The 24569-nt window shown below is 37.2% G+C and overlaps 3 protein-coding genes across 3 annotated transcripts; 1 reads left to right on the forward strand and 2 right to left on the reverse strand.

The window, feature by feature from the left end:
- Nucleotides 1-381: 381 nt before the first annotated feature.
- LOC126796860 (uncharacterized) lies at nucleotides 382-7608 on the reverse strand. Its single transcript, XM_050523578.1, has 8 exons — nucleotides 5793-7608; nucleotides 2933-5716; nucleotides 2741-2824; nucleotides 2014-2124; nucleotides 1694-1806; nucleotides 1501-1606; nucleotides 1141-1334; nucleotides 382-789 (listed from the first exon to the last, which is right to left on the reverse strand). Exons 1-8 carry the CDS (start codon nucleotides 7606-7608, stop codon nucleotides 382-384), a joined length of 5616 nt encoding a protein of 1871 aa, XP_050379535.1.
- An 11619-nt stretch (nucleotides 7609-19227) lies between these two features.
- Nucleotides 19228-23416, forward strand: LOC126797687 (uncharacterized). The gene is made up of 5 exons (XM_050524373.1): nucleotides 19228-19395; nucleotides 20387-20649; nucleotides 20732-20943; nucleotides 21556-21820; nucleotides 22929-23416. The coding sequence occupies exons 1-5, from the start codon at nucleotides 19302-19304 to the stop codon at nucleotides 23223-23225; spliced, it is 1131 nt and encodes a 376-aa protein (XP_050380330.1). The 5' UTR covers nucleotides 19228-19301; the 3' UTR covers nucleotides 23226-23416.
- Nucleotides 23417-23482: 66 nt separating this feature from the next.
- LOC126797689 (germin-like protein subfamily 3 member 2) lies at nucleotides 23483-24345 on the reverse strand. Its single transcript, XM_050524374.1, has one exon. It carries the CDS (start codon nucleotides 24293-24295, stop codon nucleotides 23630-23632), a length of 666 nt encoding a protein of 221 aa, XP_050380331.1. The 5' UTR covers nucleotides 24296-24345; the 3' UTR covers nucleotides 23483-23629.
- Nucleotides 24346-24569: the final 224 nt, after the last annotated feature.

Consider the following 24569-nt stretch of genomic DNA (forward strand, 5'->3'; position numbering starts at 1 on the left):
AAGTTTAATCAACAAATCTTAAAAACAACATGTTGAACCTCCCACTATTTTCAAACATGAAAATAGGTCACTTGACATCAAGAATCAATTATCATCCTTTTCAAGAGATCAAGTGAGAAGATCATAGGTTCTAGTAAACAAAAACCAATAACAACTTTTAGAATTCAAGTAAACATGAATAATCAAACATAGTTTGTGCATAGCACTTAGGTTACAAATCAAAACCAAAATAAAAGAGTTACTACTTAGTCTCACATAGAAAATAGTTCTTAGCAAAATAAAACACCAAGCTTAAAACAAGGAAAAAACAAATAGGGACTTGATGTCTCCCCCTAAGGTGATGAAGCCAAAGGAGGAGAAAGGAACGGCAGGCGATGAGCTTCAGCCACCACGGCCACCTCGACGTCCTCGACCGCCTCGACGAGCACTCCTTCTAAGACCACCATTCTGATAAGGATGAACATCAATCATGTGGTGAGGAGGAGAAGTTCGCATCATGGACTGTGTTTCCGACCCGAGATCAATGAGTAGTTGTATTGCTGCCTCAATCCAATGGAGATGCCTTGTGACATTGTCATGTCCAGTTTCATGCAGTAGCTGCACACGGTTGATCTGCGTCTGGAACTGCACGCCGATCCGGCCAAAAGCATGGTTGATCTCAGCAAGGGTCACTGGACGAGCAGCTGCCGCATGGTAGGTAGCGTCCTCTGGTTGTTGACGAAGCTCAGCAGCATCTCTGGCCACTGCAGAGACTCGCTGGTTACGTCTTGCTCCACTCATGATGATATCCTGCGCACTTGGAATAACACAGTGAGGAAAAAGAAGGAGAGGAGGTAGAGAGCTTATGTGAAGAAAACCCTAGCCTCGTAAAGGTTATATATATATAAGGATAGCATCCAAACGGAATGGACCTTGAGGAACACGAAATTAGATGTTATTTCCTTTTGAACAAAAGATATACAGGACCATGCAAAGATTGAATGATCGATCAAAAGATATACAAGTAGAGTCAGGAAATAAGTGGGAAATATAATTCAAAAGGAAATAAACTAAGCAGAGAATGAATGATTGATCAAACAAAGGAAACACAGTGCAAGAAGGAAACAACTTTTATGACAAAACCATGCAGAGAAAACCTACCGCACCAATACGTCTCTTGCAATCTGTGGCAGCCAACAAAGGTAATAAAATAAGAGAGAGATTTTCATTCCATAAAGGATGAGATGAATTGGACAAAACCATGAAGAGAAAGTCCAAGAAAAAGTCAAACACATAACTCAAGCACACGGCAAGAATCTCATAAGGAAAATACTTGATATGCTTCATATAATCAACTAACAGGAAGACTCAATTCTAAAAGCATATTAGCAAATAAGCACTGCATGCAATACTAGTATAGAGCCCATGTTTAGTGACCTAGAGAATATAACCCATGCATGTGGCCGTTCAACAAGCACTCGAACAGAACTTCTATGACAACTTGACAAGTGACATGCATACCGTTCATGATTTTCAAACAGTGCTTAGAGGGAATGGGAAACCACAGAACACCACGAAGCAGACCAAACTTTGGAACTAGAACATCGTAGACCATACTCTCACTGAGCTCGCAAGGAAGGAGACCAAAATGTTAAGGAAACACTAAACAAGTCCAAGCATATCATACAACTATAGGAAGAGTTACGACAATTACCTGGACATTCTTATTGAGGAAGACAATACACTTTATCAATCTCACAAACATGCATCCTCGAGTAATACACATGACCATTAGCCAATAGTAAGATGTGATGTGCAATGAGGATACTTCATAATGGGAAAGAAAATGAGGAGTGATTAAATGCGCAAGCCAACTTAAACGACACTCCCCCCTATCTCTCCAGTAAATCGCCTTATAACATCATAATTCGTATTTTTCTTATTTTCATAATATAAGCTTAGTACATTGCTGAGACAAGTTTTTTTTTTTTTTTTTTTTTTTTTTTTTTTTTTTTTTTCAGCCACCGTGGAGACCAAGCCAGCCCATTCCAACAGGTATCGAGTAGTTAGTCAATCCCTGGAGAGGAGAGCTAGCCTGGCCTAAAGAAATCATATCCTCCGGGGAGACCAAACCAGTCCATTCCTCTAGGAGTCGAGTAGTTAGTCAACTCCTGGAGATGTAGAACTAGCCTGGCCTAAGACTGCATGCACAAATTCCTTAATTTTTTTCTTGCATGCAGTCACAATCTATAACATGTATTCAACTACACCGGCTCCTGATTAGGTGACTCAACTCAGATTTGTCCACCACTATGAAATATGTGTACGTGAGAATCAAACATACTGGCCAATGATCATAAATAATATTTGAGAACACTAGATGAGAGATCCAAAGTAACAATGTCAAGGGCTCTAAAGAACAAACATGTAAAATGCAATAACTCATCTATAGTAAGATAAGATCAAGGACAGGGAACGATTACCTTGACATAGGTACTCAGAGAGACTGTTATTTGTCAATATTGAGAGCAAATGCCAATGGCATTACGTAAGGTCAGAAATCGTTCTGTATCTAGAGGTTTGGTGAACAAATCTGCCCATTGATAATTAGTAGAAACAAATTCTAATGATAGAATATTCTTATCAACAAGTTCACGAATGAAATGATAACGTATATCTATGTGTTTAGTCCTAGTATGTTGAACAGGATTTTTGGAAATATTAATAGCACTTGTATTATCACAGAAAATCACAAGTTTACCCTGTGGAATACCATAATCCTTAAGCATATTCTTCATCCAAAGCATTTGAGTACAACAACTCCCTGCGGCAACATATTCAGCTTCTGCAGTAGACAATGAAGTACAATTTTGTTTCTTACTATGCCATGCAACTAAATTCTTACCAACAAAGAAACAACCTCCACTTGTGCTTTTTCGATCTTGCAAGTTACCTCCCCAATCTGCATCAGAATAACCTGCAATTTCAGCATTAGTGTCATACGTATAAAATACACCACATGTTATACTTCCAGAAATATAGCGAATAATTCGTTTAACAGCTTCCAAATGTGACTCTTTTGGATTGGCCTGAAACCTGGCACAAACACCTACACTGTAAGATATATCAGGACGACTAGCAGTAAGGTAAAGCAAACTACCAATCATACTACGATATTTAGTTTGGTCAACAGACTTACCATCAAGATCATGACATAACTTTATGGTGGTACTCATAGGTGTACTAACAGATTTCTTCTCAGTCATACCAAATTTCTTAATGAGGTTTTCAGCATATTTTGATTGGGATAGAAAAATGCCATTATGATTTTGTTTAATTTGTAGACCCAAAAAGTAAGTAAGTTCACCACACATACTCATCTCAAACTCATTGGTCATGATTCTAGTGAATTCTTTTACTAAAACATTAGAAGTAGAGCCAAAAACAATATCATCAACATAAACTTGTGCAACCATGAGATGACTTTCAACATGCTTAACAAATAGAGTTTTGTCTACAGTGCCTCGGAAATAACCTTGAGAAACAAGATAAGTAGAGAGTTTATCATACCAGGCACGAGGAGCCTGTTTAAGACCATAAACAGCCTTTTTAAGTTTCCAAACGTAATCAGGATGATGAATATCTTTGAATCCCGGAGGTTGTTCAACAAACACTTCCTCCTGTACTTCACCATTTAAAAAAGCAGTTTTTACATCCATTTGAAATAACTTAAACTTACGTTGACAAGCAATGGCTAACAAAAGTCTGATGGATTCAAGTCGAGCCACCGGGGCAAAAGTTTCATCAAAGTCCAGACCTTCGACCTGTGAATATCCTTGAGCAACTAATCTTGCTTTATTTCTTGTGATTGTGCCATGTTCATCCATTTTATTCCTGAAAATCCACTTAGTACCAACAACATTAGTGTTCTCAGGACGAGGAACAAGAATCCATACCTCATTCTTTTCAAATTGATTTAGTTCCTCTTGCATTGCATTGATCCAATCATCATCTAACAAAGCCTCCTTGATATTTTTAGGTTCTATCAAAGAAACAAATCCAAAACATTTTAATTTGTTAGTTTCTTTAACTCTTTCTTTGACAAAACTTACTAGAGCTTTATTGATGTCCACAATTTCTGTGTTGGAGCATTCAGAGTCGTCTTTTGTGGTTGAAGTAACCTCAACCGTCTTCCTTCTTGTACGCATGCCTTCACCAGTATCTCCAATGATATCATTGAATGAATGATCTTTTCTAACCTGCTTGAATCCGGTTCGATATTTTACTACAGGTTGTAGATTTTGATCCACTTCTGTGACTGCTTCCTGTGAGTGTACATTCTCATCTTTTGAACTCGTTAGATTTTCTTCAGATAAATTGGACTCATTAAAATTATCATCAACAGAAACATTAATGGAATCCATGACAGTTCGAGTTTCTTTATTATACACTCTATAAGCACGACTGTTTAGAGAATAGCCAAGAAAAATACCTGAGTCTGATCTTGGAGCAAATTTTGCTAGATGTTCACGGTCTTTTAGAATATAACAAGGATTTCCAAAAACATGAAAGTAACTTACATCAGGTTTCTTACCTTTCCATAATTCATAAGGAGTGTTCTTTGTACCTGAACGAAGAAGAACTCGATTCCCAACGTAGCATGCAGTATTTACAGCTTCAGCCCAAAAATTCTCACTTAAACCTGTTGAATGCAACATTACCCTTGCCATGTCTAATAGGGATCTGTTTTTACGTTCAGCTATTCCATTCTGTTGAGGAGTTATGGGAGCTGAAAACTCATGAAGCACACCGTAATCTCGACAATATTTAAAAAATCTGGAATTTTTAAATTCAGTTCCATTGTCAGATCTAATTCTAGCGATTTGAAGATTAGCTTGTTGTTTTTCCACTGTAAGTTGTTTACTCAATTTTTCGAAAGAATCAAATGTCTCACTTTTATCCTTTAGAAAATCAACCCAGGTAAATCGAGAATAGTCATCAACAACAACAAAAATATATTCCTTACCAGCCATACTTACAGTAGCAGAAGGTCCCATTAAATCCATATGTAACAACTCCAAAGGTTGAGATGATGAGGAAGCATTCACAACTTTATGATTTGCACGAGTTTGTTTACCTGTTTTACATCCTCCACAAATAACATCAGTACGACCACTTAATGTAGGTAAGCCTCTTACTAATTTTTGACTAGATAGTCTAAGCAAATCTTGACAGTTTAGATGACCAAGACGCTTATGCCAAAGCTCCATGGTTTCCTCAACTGAGCTAGTCCTGAAACACGATTCCGAGTTGTCAGATTTTAAATTAGATGCAACATGATAACAATTATCTCCTGATCTAACCCCTCCCATCACAACTGTACCATCTTTGTCAAAGACCACACAACGGCGTTTGTTAAACCAGACATCTTCATACTCATCAGCTAATTGACTAACACTAATAAGGTTATTTGATAAACCTTCAACATAAAGAACATTATTTAAGCAGTTAAGATCCTGAGATCTGATTGAGCCTTTTCCTCTAATTTTTGCTTTCTTCCCGTCTCCAAAAGTAACAGCACCTGTCACACCTGATTCTTCTAAGTCAGAAAACCAATGTTTGTTACCACACATGTGTCTAGAACACCCACTATCAATATACCAAGTGTCCTCTTGTCTAGCAGATAATGCAGTAATAGCAACATTACATGTAGCCTTAATATCATTCGATTCATAATCTATATCAATATAGCACAAATTACAAAACGCTTCTATGGAATCATGATTATATTTTTTTTCTCCAAACCTTCTTACCTGAAGGTCTCCTAACCATATCTGCGTCCTGTTTAGATTCTTTATAAGATTTAGACAAGCCAACAAAACGAGAAATATCAAGTAAAAGCTGACTATGTTCTTTCAACTTACTTCGAATATCTTGTATATCTTCCTCATACCTATCATTCGAGTTTACAATATTTGATTTGAATGAGGTCTGAAGTTTTTCCGATTCTACATGTTCTTTAATGTATTTCTCACATTCCTTTGAACCTGATTGTTCACGGACAAAGTTAGTGTAAAAATTCGGATTTTTAGTTGAGCTACTCTTACCAGTATATCCAAGTCCAGTTCGATCGTTGTAGCTTTTTCCTGTACTCAGAATATCAGATAGTGATTTCGAACTATGTTGAAACTTTTCAACCTTGGTATTCGTTCCATCAAGCAAAACCTGCAACTTGCCAAGTTTAGAGTTTAATAAGTCAATTAAATTATTCTTTTCTGTTACCTCACTTTGTAGCATTTGAATTTTGGCTAACAGATGCTTTCGTTCAATCACTTGACCACCATAGTCATTTTTCGTCCGCATGTGCAGTTTCTCCTCTTCCCATTTCACTTTTTCGTTTTCCAGCATCTCTACTTGTTGTTTTAATAGAAGATTTTTTTCAGAAATTTTCTCTGCAGCTTTTATAACTCTTGCTTGATATTCAAACATCTCATTATCTTCATAGCTGTTGTCTTCATCTTCTTCTTGATCCTCATTTTCAGAACCTGCATAATCTAACGAGAAAGAAGATACAAGAGCAAATGTTTTGTCCCTTTTTGTGGAGCTATCATCATCATCACTCCAAGATGTCTTGTAAGCCTTGTTACCTGAATCAGTCTTTTTATTCCCACAATCAGTAGCAATGTGGCCAATGCCACCACAAGTATAACATTTCTTATTGTTGTTACTACTACTTCCATACTCATACTTTCTTTGAGAGAAATTTTCACTACGTTTTTCAAAATTTTTATTATTAAAACTTCTCCTAGAATTAAGATTATTTTGTTTGTTCCTATTATTTTTCTGATTCAAAAATTTCTTAAACTCTTTAGTCAACAGTAATATTTCATTGTGTTCAGAATCCTCAGACTTTGATTTTGAGGGTTCAGTAACTTTTAAGGCAATATTTTTTGAATTCTTACCTTTTGGTCTTTCATCCTCATCCAGCTCCATCTCCCAAGCCTTTAGATTTCCAATCAACAAGTCCACAGAATATTCGTTTAGATTATATTGCTCCTGGATTGTTGTCTTCTTCATCCTGTATGACTTTGGAAGAGATCGTAATATTTTCCTTACAATATCGGATTCTTGTAATGGTCTTCCAAGGCTTTCACATAAACTAGAGAGATCAGTAAAACGACTATAAAAATCATCAATAGTTTCATCATCTCTCATTTTCAAGGCATCAATTTCAGAATAATATTGTTGTAATCTTTGTTCTTTTACAATATCATTACCTTCATTTAAAACACAAAGTTTATCCCAAACCTGTTTGGCGGTAACGCAATTCTGAACTCTTTTCTTTTCATCTCTGCTCATTGATGCGTAAAGAGCATTTAAAGCTTTGTGGTTTCCTTCACTAGCTTTGATTTCCTTGTCAGTCCACTCATCTTCATCTTTTAATTCTTGCATAGCCGATCCTTCAGGAGCTTTTGAATCAACCTCTTTCATTGGAGGATTCCATCCACGTTCGACACTTCTCCATGCATGGAAGTCAATGCCATATATAAACGATCTCATTTGGAGTTTCCATTGAGCAAAATCCATGCTAGCGAGCAAAGGTGGCTGATTCAATCCTTGACGTTCCATCTTGAGCTAGATCTACCGGACACCTCCAGTACCTGCTCTGATACCAATTGAAAATACAAGATAGAACAATAACGAGTAATAGCAGCGGAAAATATAGAAGAATTTCACTTTTCTATTGAACAATTCATATTACAAAGATTACACCTTAATCTATGATAATATAGTTCTCAAAAGTAAAATACTTCTTACTTGATAGTCACAATCAAGCATGAAACAACCTCACTAAGATCGTTGCTTCAAGTGTCGATACAACCTCACTAAGATCGTTGTAGACACATGGATGATCAACCTCACTAAGAACGTTGATGTCGCCACTAAGGTCTTCAAAGGAGTCACAAAGATCTCCTAGAACAAATCTCCTTGTTGATGTGAAATTCTTCTCACTTCCCTCCTCTTTTCTTCTTTTCCTCTCTTTCTCTCCTTCTCTCTATTTTCTTCTTCTTTTTCACGTCTCTCTCTTTTTGGCTCTAGTATGTATATAAGGCATCAATCTCTCTTCCTTTCTGTACAACCCCACTGCCTCTATATATATATATATCTCCTTTTGATCACTCACGGCCAGCCACCAAACCCTAGCACTAATAGAGATTGATATACATTCCTAATATCACTCTATCTAGGAAAGGAAAAAATCATCTCAATATGGAAAACATCTTTTACTCCAAACCCTTTTCCATAACAATTTCTATATACCCAAATATAGATAATTCGACCCATAATTGGAATCAATCACACCCTACTTACGTGAGGTACATACCGGCCCGTCTAGGCAATTTCCTAGTCCAACTAGGAAAGAACTTCAATGCTCCCCCTTAACTTGATCTTCATTCCTTTTGTGTCTTCATCACCTTATGGAGGCCAATATGTGTACCTTCAGGGGGTGTTTGCCCTATTAATCCTAATTGAATTCCTAAAATGAAAACTGCCGAGGACAAGAAATTAATGAAAGGATTAATTCGTTAATGAAAGCATACTTAATTTATTCATATCTTGGAACATATATAGTCCATTAGAACTAAGAACATGCTAATTAATACAGATACTGTATGCTGTATATCAATCATACAGCTTGAAAGTCACAGCCGAGTACAAGAACTTTCGCTCATCTCTATATTGCGCAGCTAGCTAGGATCAGAAAAGGAAATTCAAATCAGCCGAGTTCAAAGATACTGTAGCTCGTAGTACTAACACCAGTCGCATTAGTAGAATCCCTATCTATAAAAACACAGACTATAATTAATTTCGGTTGATGCATGTACAAAGAAACACTACCATATACTAGCTAGCGTGTGATATATATAATGCAGTGAATGATCGATGAACTGAAGCTCCAATAAGTGCGCTTGTTTTGAAGTTGAAATCAAACTATATGTGTTTCATATGCCATATAATGATGCCACCCTACTGAGTAGCTGACCAGATTCTCAGACAAACTCATAAACCCTTTTCTGGATTCTGACTTCTTGCGCAATTGGAAGATATATACTGGTTTGCCTTTACCTGTGGTCTGTGGATGGATATGTATTGGTCATTACTCATTAGTCATGCCTATTATTAGTCGTTACTGTATATACTAATATTTTACAGGTCAGTCGCTGTTGCTTTGTGATAAGATCAGATCCAGAGAGCGTCATTGTTTCTGATTGATCAGAACTCGAACAAGGAGTAGTCCAGGCGCCATCATTGGAAGAGAGCAATTACCCTGCCAACAGGGAAATAATTTTTGGTAATTTCTTGACAGAATGATCGACTAGAAGATGTTCTTTCTTTCGTAATAATGATTAGATCAGATGGGTATGTTTTGTCTCCCTAGCCTCTGGGCGGCTGGGCCTCAGGGAGTCTAATTTGTGTTATTTGTCATTATTTATAAAATAAGAAAAGAAAATTTCTTATGGGAATCCAAATTCAAAATGAGATGAATCGGACATAACCGTATAAATGCTATCCGAGTAGCCAAGACATGGTTGATGACTAGCCCAATCAAACTGGATCGTTGTGCAGGAACTCTTATACTTAAACTCTTAAAGTGTATACCAAGTCAAGCCGAACACACTGTTAACGTTGCGGATAACCTGATGGCTTAATCCAGCTTAGTTATCTAAGTTGAATGAGTAATTGGATCATGTCGGGCTTCTCTGGGGCTTGAGTAGGGCTGAGCTACTGTTAAACCTTTAATTTCATACTTAGACCTAGTGGCTCGTCTGCCACTTCTAGTACAAACTTACCTAACTTCTGTTGGAAAATGGTTGGAAAAACCATTTAAAACCAAATTTTAATTGATTAATTAAATTAAGTTAAACTTATAATTAATCAAAGATGAACATAGATTTGAGTTCTCCATAATGAGGGCTACAAGATCATATGTTTGTTTGTGTAATTTGGTTTGTGGGTGAATAAGAAATTGTCACTCAAAGATGGCTACTTAGAATGAGGGAATGATATTTGTCCCACATTGGAAAAGAGAAGTGTTGAAAAGACTTTATATAGAATCCATTGTGTATGGATTATAAAGTGTGTAAGCCCCCTTATACCCTCTCGCGCACGCGCAGGGGGGGTGCAAATCCTAGGTCGCAAAGGAAACTCGTGTATGCCCGTGCGACTTGCGGACACGAATGCAACACCGAATTGAGGGTCGGAATTATATATGCAATATATCATTGATTTTTACAACAATCTTAAGACGTTTATTTTGATATTGCTTATATAATTTGTATTCGATATTTATCTGAATTTTTTTTTCAAATAAACTTACACCTTATGTGTGTGTTTCAGTTTCTAAAAATGACTAACGAAGGAAATTCTGGAAATGGCAAGGGACCTTTGGTGCCAACTGTGCCTACTGCTCCCGTTGTACATGTCTCAGTATCCCATGGGGAAAAACCTGAGAAGTTCAACGGTTTGCATTTCAAGAGGTGGCAACAAAAGATGATGTTTTATCTGACCACTCTGAATCTTGCAAGATTTTTGACGGAGAATGCTCCTGAGTTAAAGGAAGATGACCATGGCGATCAAGAAAAGATTGCTGCTGTGAATGCATGGAATAATTCTGACTACTTATGTAGGAATTATATCATGAATGGTCTAGCCGACTCATTGTACAATGTGTACATTAGCATGGGAACGACAAATGAGCTATGGGAATCCTTAGAGAAAAAATATAAAACCGAGGATGCCGGCGCCAAGAAGTTTATCGTGGGCCGCTTCCTTGATTATAAAATGGTGGATTCCAAAACTGTAATGAGTCAATTCTTTGAGATTCAGCTAATCCTGCATGAGATTCACGCTGAAGGAATGCAACTAGATGAAAGTTTTCAAGTGGCATGTGCTATTGAAAAGTCACCATCTGCTTGGAAAGACTTCAAGAATTATTTGAAGCACAAGCGAAAGGAAATGATCATGGAGGATCTAGAGGTTAGACTTCGCATTGAGGAAGACAACCGAGGATCCGAAAAGAAAGCATGGATCAATGGCGTCTCTGCCAAGGCAAACATGATGGAACATGGTCAAGGTTCCAAGAACAAGAAAGGCAAGTATCAAGGGTCCAAGCTGGGGCCAAAAGGAGGCATCTCCAAAAGGCCAAGGTTTGAAGGCAAGTGCTACAACTGTGACAAGACTGGTCACAAGTCTATCGACTGCCACAAACCAAAGAGGAATAAAAGGAAGGAGGCAAACCTGATTGAGGCAGTCACTCAGGATGTTGCAGACATGAACCTCTGTTGCATGATATCTGAGATGAACATGGTGGATTCAAACCCCAAGGAATAGTGGATGGACACTGGAGCCACCAAACATGTATGTGCTGACAAGAAGATGTTCTCCACCTTCGAACCATCTGAGGATGGGGAGATTCTGTACATGGGGAACTCTGCAACCTCCGCCATCAAGGGGAAAGGAAAGGTGATTCTGAAGATGACCTCTGGAAATGAGTTGACTCTGAACAATGTCCTGTATGTTCCGGAGATCCGCAAGAATCTGATTTCTGGTGCAATGTTGAACTCTCATGGGTTCCGCATAGTGATAGAATCTGATAAGCTTGTTCTATCCAAGAATGGAATGTTTGTGGGTAAGGGCTATGTATCGGGTGGGATGATCAAAATGAATGTAATGACTTTGATCAAGAAAATGAATGAAGCTTCTACTTCCACCTACATGATTGAGTCTTCCAATTTATGGCATGGTAGACTAGGACATGTTAATTATGATACTTTGCGAAAGTTAATTAACATGGAACACTTACCAAAATTCCAAATTGATTCAAAACATAAGTGTGAAACTTGTGTAGAGGCTAAACTGACTAGATCATCTTTCCAAAGTGTTGAAAGAAACAGTAAACCCCTTGATTTGATTCATACAGATGTATGTGATTTAAAATCAACGGTATCTAGAGGGAATAATAAATACTTTATTACCTTCATAGATGATAACACGAAATATTGCTATGTGTATTTGCTAAAATGCAAAAGTGAGGCCATAGAGAAATTCATTCTCTATAAAAATGAGGTTGAGAATCAACTCAACAAGAAAATTAAGGCACTAAGAAGTGACCGAGGGGGTGAGTATGAATCGCCATTTGCTGAGATTTGTGCTCAGAATGGGATTATACATCAAAGGACTGCTCCATACTCACCACAATCCAATGGTGTAGCAGAACGCAAAAATCGTACTCTAAAGGATATGATGAATGCTATGCTACTCAGTTCTGGGATGCCACCCAACATGTGGGGAGACGCGATTCTCACGGCAAATTACCTTTTAAATAAGGTGCCCAAAAAGAAAGAAGAGAAAACTCCATATGAGTTATGGAAAGGGAGAAAACCATCCTACAAATATTTAAAAGTTTGGGGATGTTTGGCCAAAGTGGAAATTCCTAAGCCTAAAAAGGTGAAGAATGGGCCTAAGACGGTTGATTGCATCTTTATTGGATATGCACATAACAGTTCGGCTTATCGATTCCTAGTCCACGATTCGAATATTCCTGAAATCCATAAGGATACGATAATGGAATCGAGAAATGCATCTTTCTTTGAAAATGTATTTCCACGGAAGTCTAGAGAGGAATTAAATTCTTCTAAACGGGCACGTGAAGACAACCGAGCCGAAACGGATGATGCTCAAGATCAAGAATCTGAGTTGGAGTCCGAATTTGAGTTTGAGGTTGAACCTAGACGAAGTAAAAGGGCAAGGACCGCAAAGTCCTATGGACCTGACTTCCTGTCATATATGGTTGAAGGTGATCCCCGTACCTTCAAAGAGGCAGTTAGCTCTACTGATGGTCCTCTGTGGAAAGAAGCAATCAAAAGTGAGGTTGACTCCATCATGCAAAATCACACTTGGGAATTAGTGGATTTGCCACCTGGGTGTAAGCCTTTGACTTCCAAGTGGATTTTCAAAAAGAAACTAAAAGCTGATGGGTCAATAGACAAGTACAAGGCCAGACTTGTTATTAAAGGCTATAGGCAAAAGGAGGGTTTGGATTATTTTGATACTTATTCTCCTGTGACGAGAATAACCTCCATACGGATGGTACTTGCAATTGCAGCGTTGCGCAAACTTGAAGTACATCAAATGGATGTAAAGACGGCTTTCCTAAATGGAGATGTAGAAGAAGAAATCTACATGGAACAACCAGAAGGTTTTTCTGCTCCTACTCAGAGTAAGAAGGTGTGCAGATTGGTTAAGTCATTATATGGCTTAAAACAAGCACCAAAACAATGGCATGAAAAATTTGATAGTGCCATGATCACCAGTGGATTTAGAATAAATGAAGGTGATAAGTGTGTATATATCAAAGACACTGAAAATGGATATATCATTTTATGTCTGTATGTGGATGATATGCTTATCGTTGGGAGCAATGATAAGATGATCAAGTCTACTAAAGACATGTTGAATTCTAAGTTTGACATGAAAGACTTGGGACTTGCTGATGTCATTTTAGGAATTAAAATTACGAGAACATCAGAAGGGCTAGTGTTGAGTCAAACACACTATGTGGACAATATTCTTGGGAAATTTGACAAGGAAGGTTCTGGAATTGTCAGAACTCCTGTAGATTTGAATCTACATTTGTCCAAGAATAAAGGTGAAAGTGTTTCTCAATTAGAGTATTCAAGAATAATTGGGAATCTAATGTACTTAACAAGTTGTACAAGACCAGATCTAGCTTATGCGGTTCATAAGCTAAGTAGGTACACGAGTAATCCTGGAGCTATGCATTGGCAAGCGATTGGAAGAGTACTCAAATACCTAAGGTATACTCGTACCTACGGGTTGCACTACACATCATACCCAGCTGTTATAGAATGGTTCACTGATGCGAACTGGATATCTGACATGAAAGACTCAAAGTCTACTAGCGGATATGTATTTACGCTAGGAGGTGCAGCCGTGTCCTGGAAGTCCTCAAAACAAACAGTTATAACTAGATCCACAATGGAGTCTGAGTTTGTAGCACTAGACAAATGTGGGGAGGAAGCAGAATGGCTACGCCAGTTCATAGAGGACATTCCTAGATGGACAAAACCTGTGCCTGCGATTGGTATACATTGTGATAGTCAATCTGCAATTAGCAGGGCACAGAGTAAGATGTATAATGGTAAGTCTAGACACATTCGTCGAAGACATAATACCATTAGACAACTACTCTCAACTGGAGTTATCTCTATAGACTATGTAAAGTCTAAGGATAATATTGCTGATCCTTTAACTAAAGGGTTAAACAGAGAGTTAGTTGAAAAATCATCGAAGGGAATGGGATTAAAGCCCATTGGAAATTAAAAATCACTACAGTGGATACCCAACCTAGCTGACTGGAGATCCCAAGATCTAGGTTCAAAAGGGAAAACCAAACTGTAGAGATTAGTTCGGATCACTGTGGGGAGTTCCCCAAGTCCATTCCTATGATAAAAACCAGTGATACCCGTGAAGGATGAGGTTAAGTTAAAACTTTTAATGATTCTTATGCGTCAAGAAATCGAGCAGAGTAATGCTGGTTACTCTTAATTAAGAGATCACCTATGCAAGAGAGAAGTGGGGCCGCTTCTAGGGGAGTTAATGAGGGCATAACTCTTATCAAACTACTTGCAGAACCAGGCGTGTGTTCCATGGCCAAAATGGGCACAAAAATGAGAACCGAAGTGTACCAAGGAGACTCCTGTGTAAAGTATGTTATCATTTACACAAATGACGAATAGTTCAAAGACATCGCGTCTACTATTTAGTTAGTAAAGTAAGCATACTTTTATAAGGGAAGGTTCAAAGGGTCAAACCTACCTATCCTATGCAGGTTTCAACCGTAGAAATCTATCACCAATTTCTATCGAGTCTTTGGTGGCCAATTTCATTCATGTGGGGAATTGTTGGAAAATGGTTGGAAAAACCATTTAAAACCAAATTTTAATTGATTAATTAAATTAAGTTAAACTTATAATTAATCAAAGATGAACATAGATTTGAGTTCTCCATAATGAGGGCTACAAGATCATATGTTTGTTTGTGTAATTTGGTTTGTGGGTGAATAAGAAATTGTCACTCAAAGATGGCTACTTAGAATGAGGGAATGGTATTTGTCCCACATTGGAAAAGAGAAGTGTTGAAAAGACTTTATATAGAATCCATTATGTATGGATTGTAAAGTGTGTAAGCCCCCTTATACCCTCTCGCGCACGCGCAGGGGGGGGGTGCAAATCCTAGGTCGCAAGGGAAACTCGTGTATGCCCGTGCGACTTGCGGACACGAATGCAACAACGAATTGAGGGTCGGAACGCAGATTCTTTTTGGATTTCCGAAAATTCGGTTTTGACTTTTCAAATTCTCTTGACTGTTCAAATTCTTCTTTTGTAACAACTGAGTTATTGTGTGTTATGGAGAATTATAACAGAATTGAAATCAATGTTTGTAACATATGTCACTCATATATGTTATGATTTTTTTTTGATTTCTATAACAGCCATCTCATTAATTGCTGATTGCAAATCCTCACAGTATAAATAGCCACCATCCTTTCATTGTAAAATCATCCCATTCGAAACACATTTCTCTCCCACTCTCAAAGTTCTTAGTTCTTCTCTGGTGATAGATAGAGGTACCTTACGAGTTCGTTGAGGGTTCTAGTTAGTAGTGCAACTTTCTAGAATTGTTTAGTCGTTATATCCTGGGAGACAAGCGCCAAGCATCCTTGCACCGGTAGAGGAGGCGTAAACGTCTTAAGGACAGTGTGGTATCACACACGTCTCTACTAGTTCTTCCATCACAAATCGTTCGGTATTTTTGTTGAAATTCTTTTCGTGTTCTTCATTTCTGATTTATAATTATTTATAATTCAGCTTATTAAATTATATATGCAATATATCATTGATTTTTACAACAACTTCTCGTCTGCCAAAAATTTTGAATTTGGCAAACAAATTGAGTGTGAGTAAAGTCTAGTGAACTCTAATACTACTGCTCCAGAAAACTCAGACCTCCTAGGGTATCAACAATCATTTTCTCTTTACTAGATGCGTCGTCGGTCTAAAATTATTGGTTTAATGTTTATCTTACTTCAGGTCGGTGATGATCGGAATTGACATCTAGTTGCAAAGGGCCGGGATTGTTATCTAATACAGGTTTGCCAGTTTTAATTTTAGATGAGATTGATGTAACAACACTTTGGCTGATGTAGCGAAGATGTGGAGCGGTTACACTGGTGGGTGAGTATGCAGTCTCTCTAAGACGTAATCAAGGACTAAAATATCGACGAAAATGGAAATATCGAGGGTCCAAAAATTAGAAATAGCGACAGAAATTTCGGGAAAATATCGATTTAAAAAAATAATTGAGTAAATTGATGGAAATTTGAATAAAAACATGGAAATTTTAAATAATTTTTTGAGAGATGTTTATTTGATCAATTATCTACTATATTTCATAAGAAATTATTATATAACTATTAGTTTATAATGAGTTATAGTAATTTAAGGTAAAACAATCATCGAGAATTATTAAAATTTTACTTTAATTATTTTTTAATGGCTGGGAACCCAAGGAATACTATGCTATCACGCCTTAAATACATATGATATATTAAATATGAAATTATATGAGTGATTTAGAACTACATAGAAGATCTATGAGGTACAAAATTTTCATCGTCTTCATCATCTCCTTGAGTAGAGCCCTGAGTATATTGTGAAGAATAATCATTAAATGATACATCCCTTTTATAGTTTTGCATGTATTGACTTATATGCCAACCATATTGGTCATTGGTCATTGACTGTGGGTTTTGGTACTGGTAATTCCCGTTAGGATCAAACATTCCTCGACTTTGACCATAACCATAGTTTTGTGAAGATTGTCCATCCGATTGTGTCCATGTGTTTTCACTTAATTTGTTAATCTCATATATGATGTAGGATTATATTTGACATGAACGTAAAAAAATAATAATTATTATAATTGACTAAAAAAATATAAATTAGAACTTAATAATATTAATATACTTACCAACAAGGAAGAAAAGAAAATATCAACAAAGCCTCACTCACTAATATATTTGGAATTTGATGCTAATATATTTAGAACTTGAAATATAATAGAGTTGAGTAGTGGTGCAAGTGTGCAACCAAGGACTAACATTCTAATGTATTTATAGTGTCTTAAAGTTTTAATTTGAAAAGTAGTTAAAAATTGAATTGTAGGTAAATAATATGATAAAGTTAGTTGGAATTGGACATATAACCAACTTTCTTTGTTTATCAAATTTATTACACATACAATATATATTATAAAGTGTCAAAATATAATACAAATTGACTTAGTAGAGTTGGTTACGTGATTCATTTTCTAATGAGGTGAACATGGTTCGATTCCCCTCAACAACAAGTTAGGTTTTATTGGAATTTTATTTGAAACATAGAATGAAATATATATTAAAAATAGCCATATAGAACAATAACTTTGCTTGGTAGAGTTGGCTACACATCTTTGCTTGCACACTTGAGTTTTAATTTCTGGTGGCGACACGTGGCGGAATGAGTGATTATATCGCAGATATATCCAAAATATCAATAATATCGCGATATATTGTGGAAATTTCCAAAATATCGACCGAAATTACTATGGTATGTGAATGATATATCCCTACCCCGAAAAATCGAAATTATCACCGAAATATCGACGATAATTTCGATATTTTAGTCCTTGGACGTAACACATAGGCCGAGGCTTGGTGGCAGCGATCCGATCAAGCGGCTTGAGGAGCAATCTCCCAAGGCGGGCCAAATGATTTTGGTGTCATGTCTAGGGACTATTGCTTTCAACATCGGTGTTTTTTTATCACTAGTTACCTCAACTTTTATATTGTCCATTTTGGTATATGATACCGAAACTTTGGAATGTGTTTATGAAATCCTCACTTTGAATTAAATTTAAGGTTGGGTACAATTCTAAACTAGGTTCTTTTTTTTTTCACCGGATCGGACCAAATTGAGAAGCATTTCAGTCCGGTTTTTGTCTTAAAATCCGAGGACCGATTAAAGATTTGTTTTTTAAATAATCAAGGACCAGACTGGAAAAACCGGCTGGAAATAAGAGTTTTATCTTCTAAGTTATTTTTTCACTATAATCTCCTACACCTAATCTTAGAATAAACTTGTACAACTGAAAATATAATCCAACCGGTTGAAAATATTTTTTCACTATAACCTCCTACCCACGGGCCACGCACGGGCTTTTAGGCCCATGGGCCAAATATATATTAAAAATAGCCATATAGAACAATAACTTTGCTTGGTAGAGTTGGCTACACATCTTTGCTTGCACACTTGAGTTTTAATTTCTGGTGGCGACACGTGGCGGAATGAGTGATTATATCGCAGATATATCCAAAATATCAATAATATCGCGATATATTGTGGAAATTTCCAAAATATCGACCGAAATTACTATGGTATGTGAATGATATATCCCTACCCCGAAAAATCGAAATTATCACCGAAATATCGACGATAATTTCGATATTTTAGTCCTTGGACGTAACACATAGGCCGAGGCTTGGTGGCAGCGATCCGATCAAGCGGCTTGAGGAGCAATCTCCCAAGGCGGGCCAAATGATTTTGGTGTCATGTCTAGGGACTATTGCTTTCAACATCGGTGTTTTTTTTATCACCAGTTACCTTAACTTTTATATTGTCCATTTTGGTATATGATACCGAAACTTTGGAATGTGTTTATGAAATTCTCACTTTGAATTAAATTTAAGGTTGGGTACAATTCTAAACCAGGTTTTTTTTTTCACCGGATCGGACCAAATTGAGAAGCATTTCAGTCCGGTTTTTCTCTTAAAATCCGAGGACCGATTAGAGATTTTTTTTAAATAATCAAGGACCAGACTGGAAAAACCGGCTGGAAATAAGAGTTTTATCTTCTAAGTTATTTTTTCACTATAATCTCTTACACCTAATCTTAAAATAAACTTGTACAACTGAAAATATAATCCAACCGGCTGAAAATATTTTTTCACTATAACCTCCTACCTACGGGCCGCGCACGGGCTTTTAGGCCCATGGGCCTTTGGATTAACAATTGGGTTTTATTAATGTTGTTTTGATTTGACTACTCGCGAACACGGACACAAACACAAAGACAGAGAGCTTGGTCAGCCTTGTTCGATCTGATCGTAAATCTGAGACAGATCTCCTCTGCTGGTGAAAATGGCCGGTGGAGTTAACCGGAAGATATCGGCCGCTTCGGCCCGAGCTCACACCCGAAGAGCCAAGCAAAACAGCTCCTTCCGTCTTCCTCCAGGTGACTTCTCATTTCTTTTATAATTTGATTCGACGCCTTCGATGTTAATTCAAAACCAGCTTTTGTTTGCTCGATGAAAATAATGTAGGACTAAAATTGAATGTGTTCCTTTTCTGGGTACGAGAAAAGTTGAGCTCTTTGTTTGTCATTGGTTCCTGGTGTTATGTTGACAATAAAAGATAAAATGAATCAGTTTTTTTGGGTCATGTATGTTAAGGATACAAAGCTGAATTGGGTTTAAACTTGTTGCTGTTGCTATGAATGTTGAGATTGTATTAGGAAGTAAATAATGGAAAACGAAAAACAAGCAATTAATGTAACAAAGGAGTGCTGTTGTCTTGAATACATCTCTACCAGCTATGAAATGTTTTCACTGCTCCGAATTCAAGCTTGTGTTAGGAGTTAAGTTTCACATGGTATCAGTTATCTAAAATAAAAGGTAAAGAATAGAAGCTTGAATTAATTGGTTGTGGAAAATTTAATTTCCCCTAGGTGAGGTTGTGTAAAGACTAGATAAAAGAATTTGTCTCTCATCGTGATAGCAATAAACTACTACCTACATGTAAGCAGACAGCTTAAAAGCCTCTTAAGGTGCATTCTTTCCTTATTAAGTCTATGAAAATTCTCATTTTTATAAAAGGTATATGCAATTTATGGACTTAGTTAGACACGTTATTTGTTGATCAGGAATTATGTTACATAGTAATAGTGTATTAGGCATTGTCTGTGTACATTGCATCTCTAGGTAATGTTTGACACCAACTCACCAAGTAAGTGATTTTTGTTTAATTTCCTGCAAACAGTTAGTTCTAAGCTTCTAATTGCATCTGCTGCAAATAGTCATGCCATTGATATTCATTTTTGCATTAAGCGTGAGGGTGAATAAGCTGGCTCATTCATCTTGGCTGATAGGTCTTTAACATGCTTATTGAGCTTTTTCTGAAAAGTGAGTCAAAACTTGTGAGATCTAACTTGAACTCAAAAATTTCAGGGATGTTTAGGACAACCCTAGTGGTCTTGTTTATGGGGTTTATGGCGTGGGCTTATCAGGCCATCCAACCTCCTCCAATGAAGATATGTGGCTCTCCTGATGGCCCTCCTGTCACAGCACCAAGAATAAAACTTAGGGATGGAAGACATTTAGCATATCAAGAGCATGGGGTCCCAAAAGAAAATGCTCAGTATAAAATTGTATATATCCATGGTATCGATTCTTGCAGACATGATGCTGTTGCTGCAGAAACCCTATCTCCTGTATGTATCTTATGGTTTGGTTTGTTTAGTTTATGTCTCATTTTCTTTTCCTATTGTGTTGACCTGTTGTGAGTTCGTCCAGGAAATTGTGGAAGACTTGGGTATCTACATCGTGTCTTTTGACAGACCAGGTTATGGAGAGAGTGATCCTGATCCAAAGAGAACAGCAAAGAGTTTAGCTTTAGATATAGAAGCGTTGGCTGATGAATTAGGATTAGGATCCAGATTCTATGTACTTGGATTTTCCATGGGTGGACAGTCTCTTTGGGGTTGCCTCAAGTACATCCCTCACAGGTATGATTAATACTGCAGGGTAAATAAGCAGGTTCTGTATCCATTTATTTGTTAGAAAATGTTCTGCCATCTTATCTTGCTGAAAAACAAAACAACAATACATGTAGCGATTGTTAGGGATCTGGGACCTATATGATGTGGTAGCATGACACAGCACATTTACCATGTAAAGCCTACAAAGTTAGAATTTAGAGACATGACATGTTTCAGCCATTTTACTTCAAATATTCTTTATTTTATTTTTAATTAGCCTTCCAAAACTGGCTCTCCATATGTCAATCCGCTTTTTTTGTTTATAAGAAAGTATTGTAATCGTAAGATTTAGAGCTGCTAAAGGGCAATGGAGAACATACTAAATGGATATGCTTCATACAGTAAATAATTAATTGTCTTTCTTTTTCTTTTCTTAAATTTTTTATTTTCCGAATGTAGTTTATAGTTTTGTGCATATATATTAAATTTCCGTTTAGCCATATTTCAAGCCAAAGGGCTTTTATGGCACTTTAAAAGTTTCATCATGTCAAAGGGGAGTGTGCTTAATTAGTACTATGTTGATATAAGAGAAATTATATGTTGTTTCTCTAATGTGAGGGTTCTGTATAATGGTAACAGGCTAGCTGGAGCGGCACTATTAGCTCCAGTTGTTAATTACTGGTGGACTGGCATTCCGGAAAATCTATCTAATGAGGCATACTACCAACAATTTCAGCAAGACCAATGGGCAGTTCGTGTTTCTCATTATGCCCCTTGGCTTACCTATTTCTGGAACACTCAAAAGTGGTTTCCTTCTTCAAGTGTTTTTGCACACAGCACAGATATTCTTTCTCAGCCAGACAAAGAAGTCCTCCCTAAGCTGCTCAAAAGAAAATCATACATGGTACGTACAGTGGCTTATGTATTTATTTATATTTATTTGTATGTTTCCAAGTATATTTCCCATCTTTGGAAGTAATTGATGAACCATGTCAAGTTTCAACTACATGTAACTCTGTTGTTTATACTTGGTTTTGATTGCGTAAGTACAATAATCAAGACCAGCCTAGCGAGAAAGGCATATCCCTCTTCTACAGAGTTGTCTTTTTAAGTTGAAGTCCATACCTCTTTCCATGTGGGAAGAGTTACTTGTTGGTATCCTTGATGCTGATAATAACTAATGTCAGTTAGTCTTTCAACTGATTGGTCTAGTGTGATCAATAAAAGCCTCTGCTGGCCGGACAGATTTGGTCAAATTATTTCTTTTTAACTGTAGGCCCTGTGACTTGTAGACATTAATCTGGAAACTACGAATACCCGATATACTTTGGTTTTTGAAACAGAAGTTAAAATTTATAATAACATAAAAACATAATGTCTAGGGATTCAAATTAGCCTAACTACCGGAAATTTTGTTTACTAGGCATTAAAAATAAAATAATGAAATACTGAAAAAAAAATAGTAAACAACAAATAAGGGAGAAAGGGGATTGCAGTCAAGTCAGCGAAAGAAAAATAGGGGATTCGGGGATTGGAGTACGGTTTGACTGCAATACCTGAATGTCTTATGCTGTCTGTCTCTTTCAATTTCCTAAGATTGGATCTCTTTCTTCTCTGTACAACTTTGATTCACTTTCCAATGGATCCATATCATACTCAAAAGATACATTTTATGACAACTGTATTAACCCCATCAAAGTTCAAGGCTCTCCCGTGACTTGGTAAACCTTTAGACATCTTGTACAAATATGTTCTTGCCAGTTGTATTATAATTTCATTAGTTACTCTTTTCAAATCTCTCTCTCTCTCTCTCTCTCTCTCTCTCTCTCATCACACCATGTATGGACTGGGATTAAAAGTTCACTCGATCTGTTGCTAGTGGTTTTGATCGTGCTTGCATGCCAAATTCCTTAATTTAAAAGTATTGTTATGATATTGAGTAATCTATATTCTGTATAAACCTATTCTTAATTTCTATAAATGAAACAGATAATTTTCTGTGGATTTTGCAGGACCAGGTAAGACAGCAAGGAGAGTTCGAGTCCATTCACCGTGACATGAATTTGGGATTTGGGACCTGGGAATTCAGTCCTCTGGAACTGGAAAATCCATTTCCAAACAATGAAGCTTCTGTCCATGTGTGGCAAGGAGATGACGATAACATGGTTCCTGTTACTCTGCAAAGATACATTGCCCAACAACTTCCCTGGATTCGATATCATGAGATACCAGGAGCCGGACACTTGTTCCCACATGCTGATGGGTTGTGCAATACCATTGTCAAGGCACTTTTAACTGATGAGAATTAACCTTCTGCTTATTTTATGGGCCAATTCAGGTTAGCTTTTTTTGTGTATTCATATTCTCTGTGGAGAATCAAAGTTCATCATTTTGTTATGTACAATATGATTTTGTATCCGCCAGCTCCGTTATAGATTGTTGCATCACGATGCAGTTGCTTCTTAGGGATTGAAATTTGAAAATTTGGCTTCAGATAAAAGTCTGTGAAACCAGCAGGATTGTTTGGTACACTATGAAATGCTTAAATCTTAGAGAAATGTGTCATTCCTGCATTCTAATCATAGATGATTTCTTGATTTCTTCCAAATTATCAGTACATCCAATAAAAGTACTCCAATCATGGAGCAAAACAACAAAACTAACTTGCAATGCAATTTAATTGACCAATGTGCCCTACCAAATATGGCACATCTTACCTCAATTTACTTTGGTCAAATCTTTTTTTCATCCGTGCAATTTGCTTGGGACTCAATCCAAATGCCTTCTCTAAAAGCTTATTATTTATACCAGACCCAAAAATAGCGGCTGGGATCTTTTGTATTCCTGGATTTTGGCTGTTGAAGCTTCCAAAAACGGTAGCTGGCTTCTTGCCAATATTCATTTGAAAGTGAACTAGACCCCTGGGGAAGACCATGACCTCTCCTTGCTCAATTACCCTGGCAAAAATCCTATTTGTACTATCAACAAACCCAGAATAAACACTCCCTTGCACTATATATGCTATTTCTGTGGCTCTTGGGTGGAAATGTGGTGGATTGATTCCACCCGCCTTGAGATCAGCTCTTACAAATGACATCCCTAGAGTGTTGATCCCTGGAAAGATTGTCGGGTTTACCGAGATGGCCGCAAGGCCTGTGTCGGAGAAGTTACCTGGTACCTTCATTCCGGAGAAGATGAAGTCATCGGTGATGGCCTCGGACGAGTTCTTGCATGGGAGGATGGTGAGGTGCGCTGTTCTTGTAGCACTAGATTTTGGATTCGGTAAGCAATAGTCTTGAACTGGGTCGGGATCAGAGGCTAATGTTGTGGCCCACAGGAGGATGAAACTAACTAACAAAAGGGGAAGAGTAGAAGACATGTTCTTGGCATAGACAAAAGCTCTCTGTGAGGTAAGCAGCACAGAGGTCTAAGCTAGCGCTGAGGCCTTTTATAGAATTGAAGCTAGGTTGATTCATAATTCAGCTCCTTAATGATGATAATACTGGTATGGGTTTCAATATTCAATAACAAAGCTTATTTGCAGGATAATAGGCGGGTAATATGGAAGTGGATACGACACCATTATGTAACTTGGTCCCTACTAGTGATCTCCTTTGCTGATAGCTTAATACCATGCTGCCATGCTTGCACTA

Source organism: Argentina anserina, chromosome 6 (assembly GCF_933775445.1).
Source record: "Argentina anserina chromosome 6, drPotAnse1.1, whole genome shotgun sequence".
Lineage (NCBI taxonomy): Eukaryota > Viridiplantae > Streptophyta > Magnoliopsida > Rosales > Rosaceae > Argentina > Argentina anserina.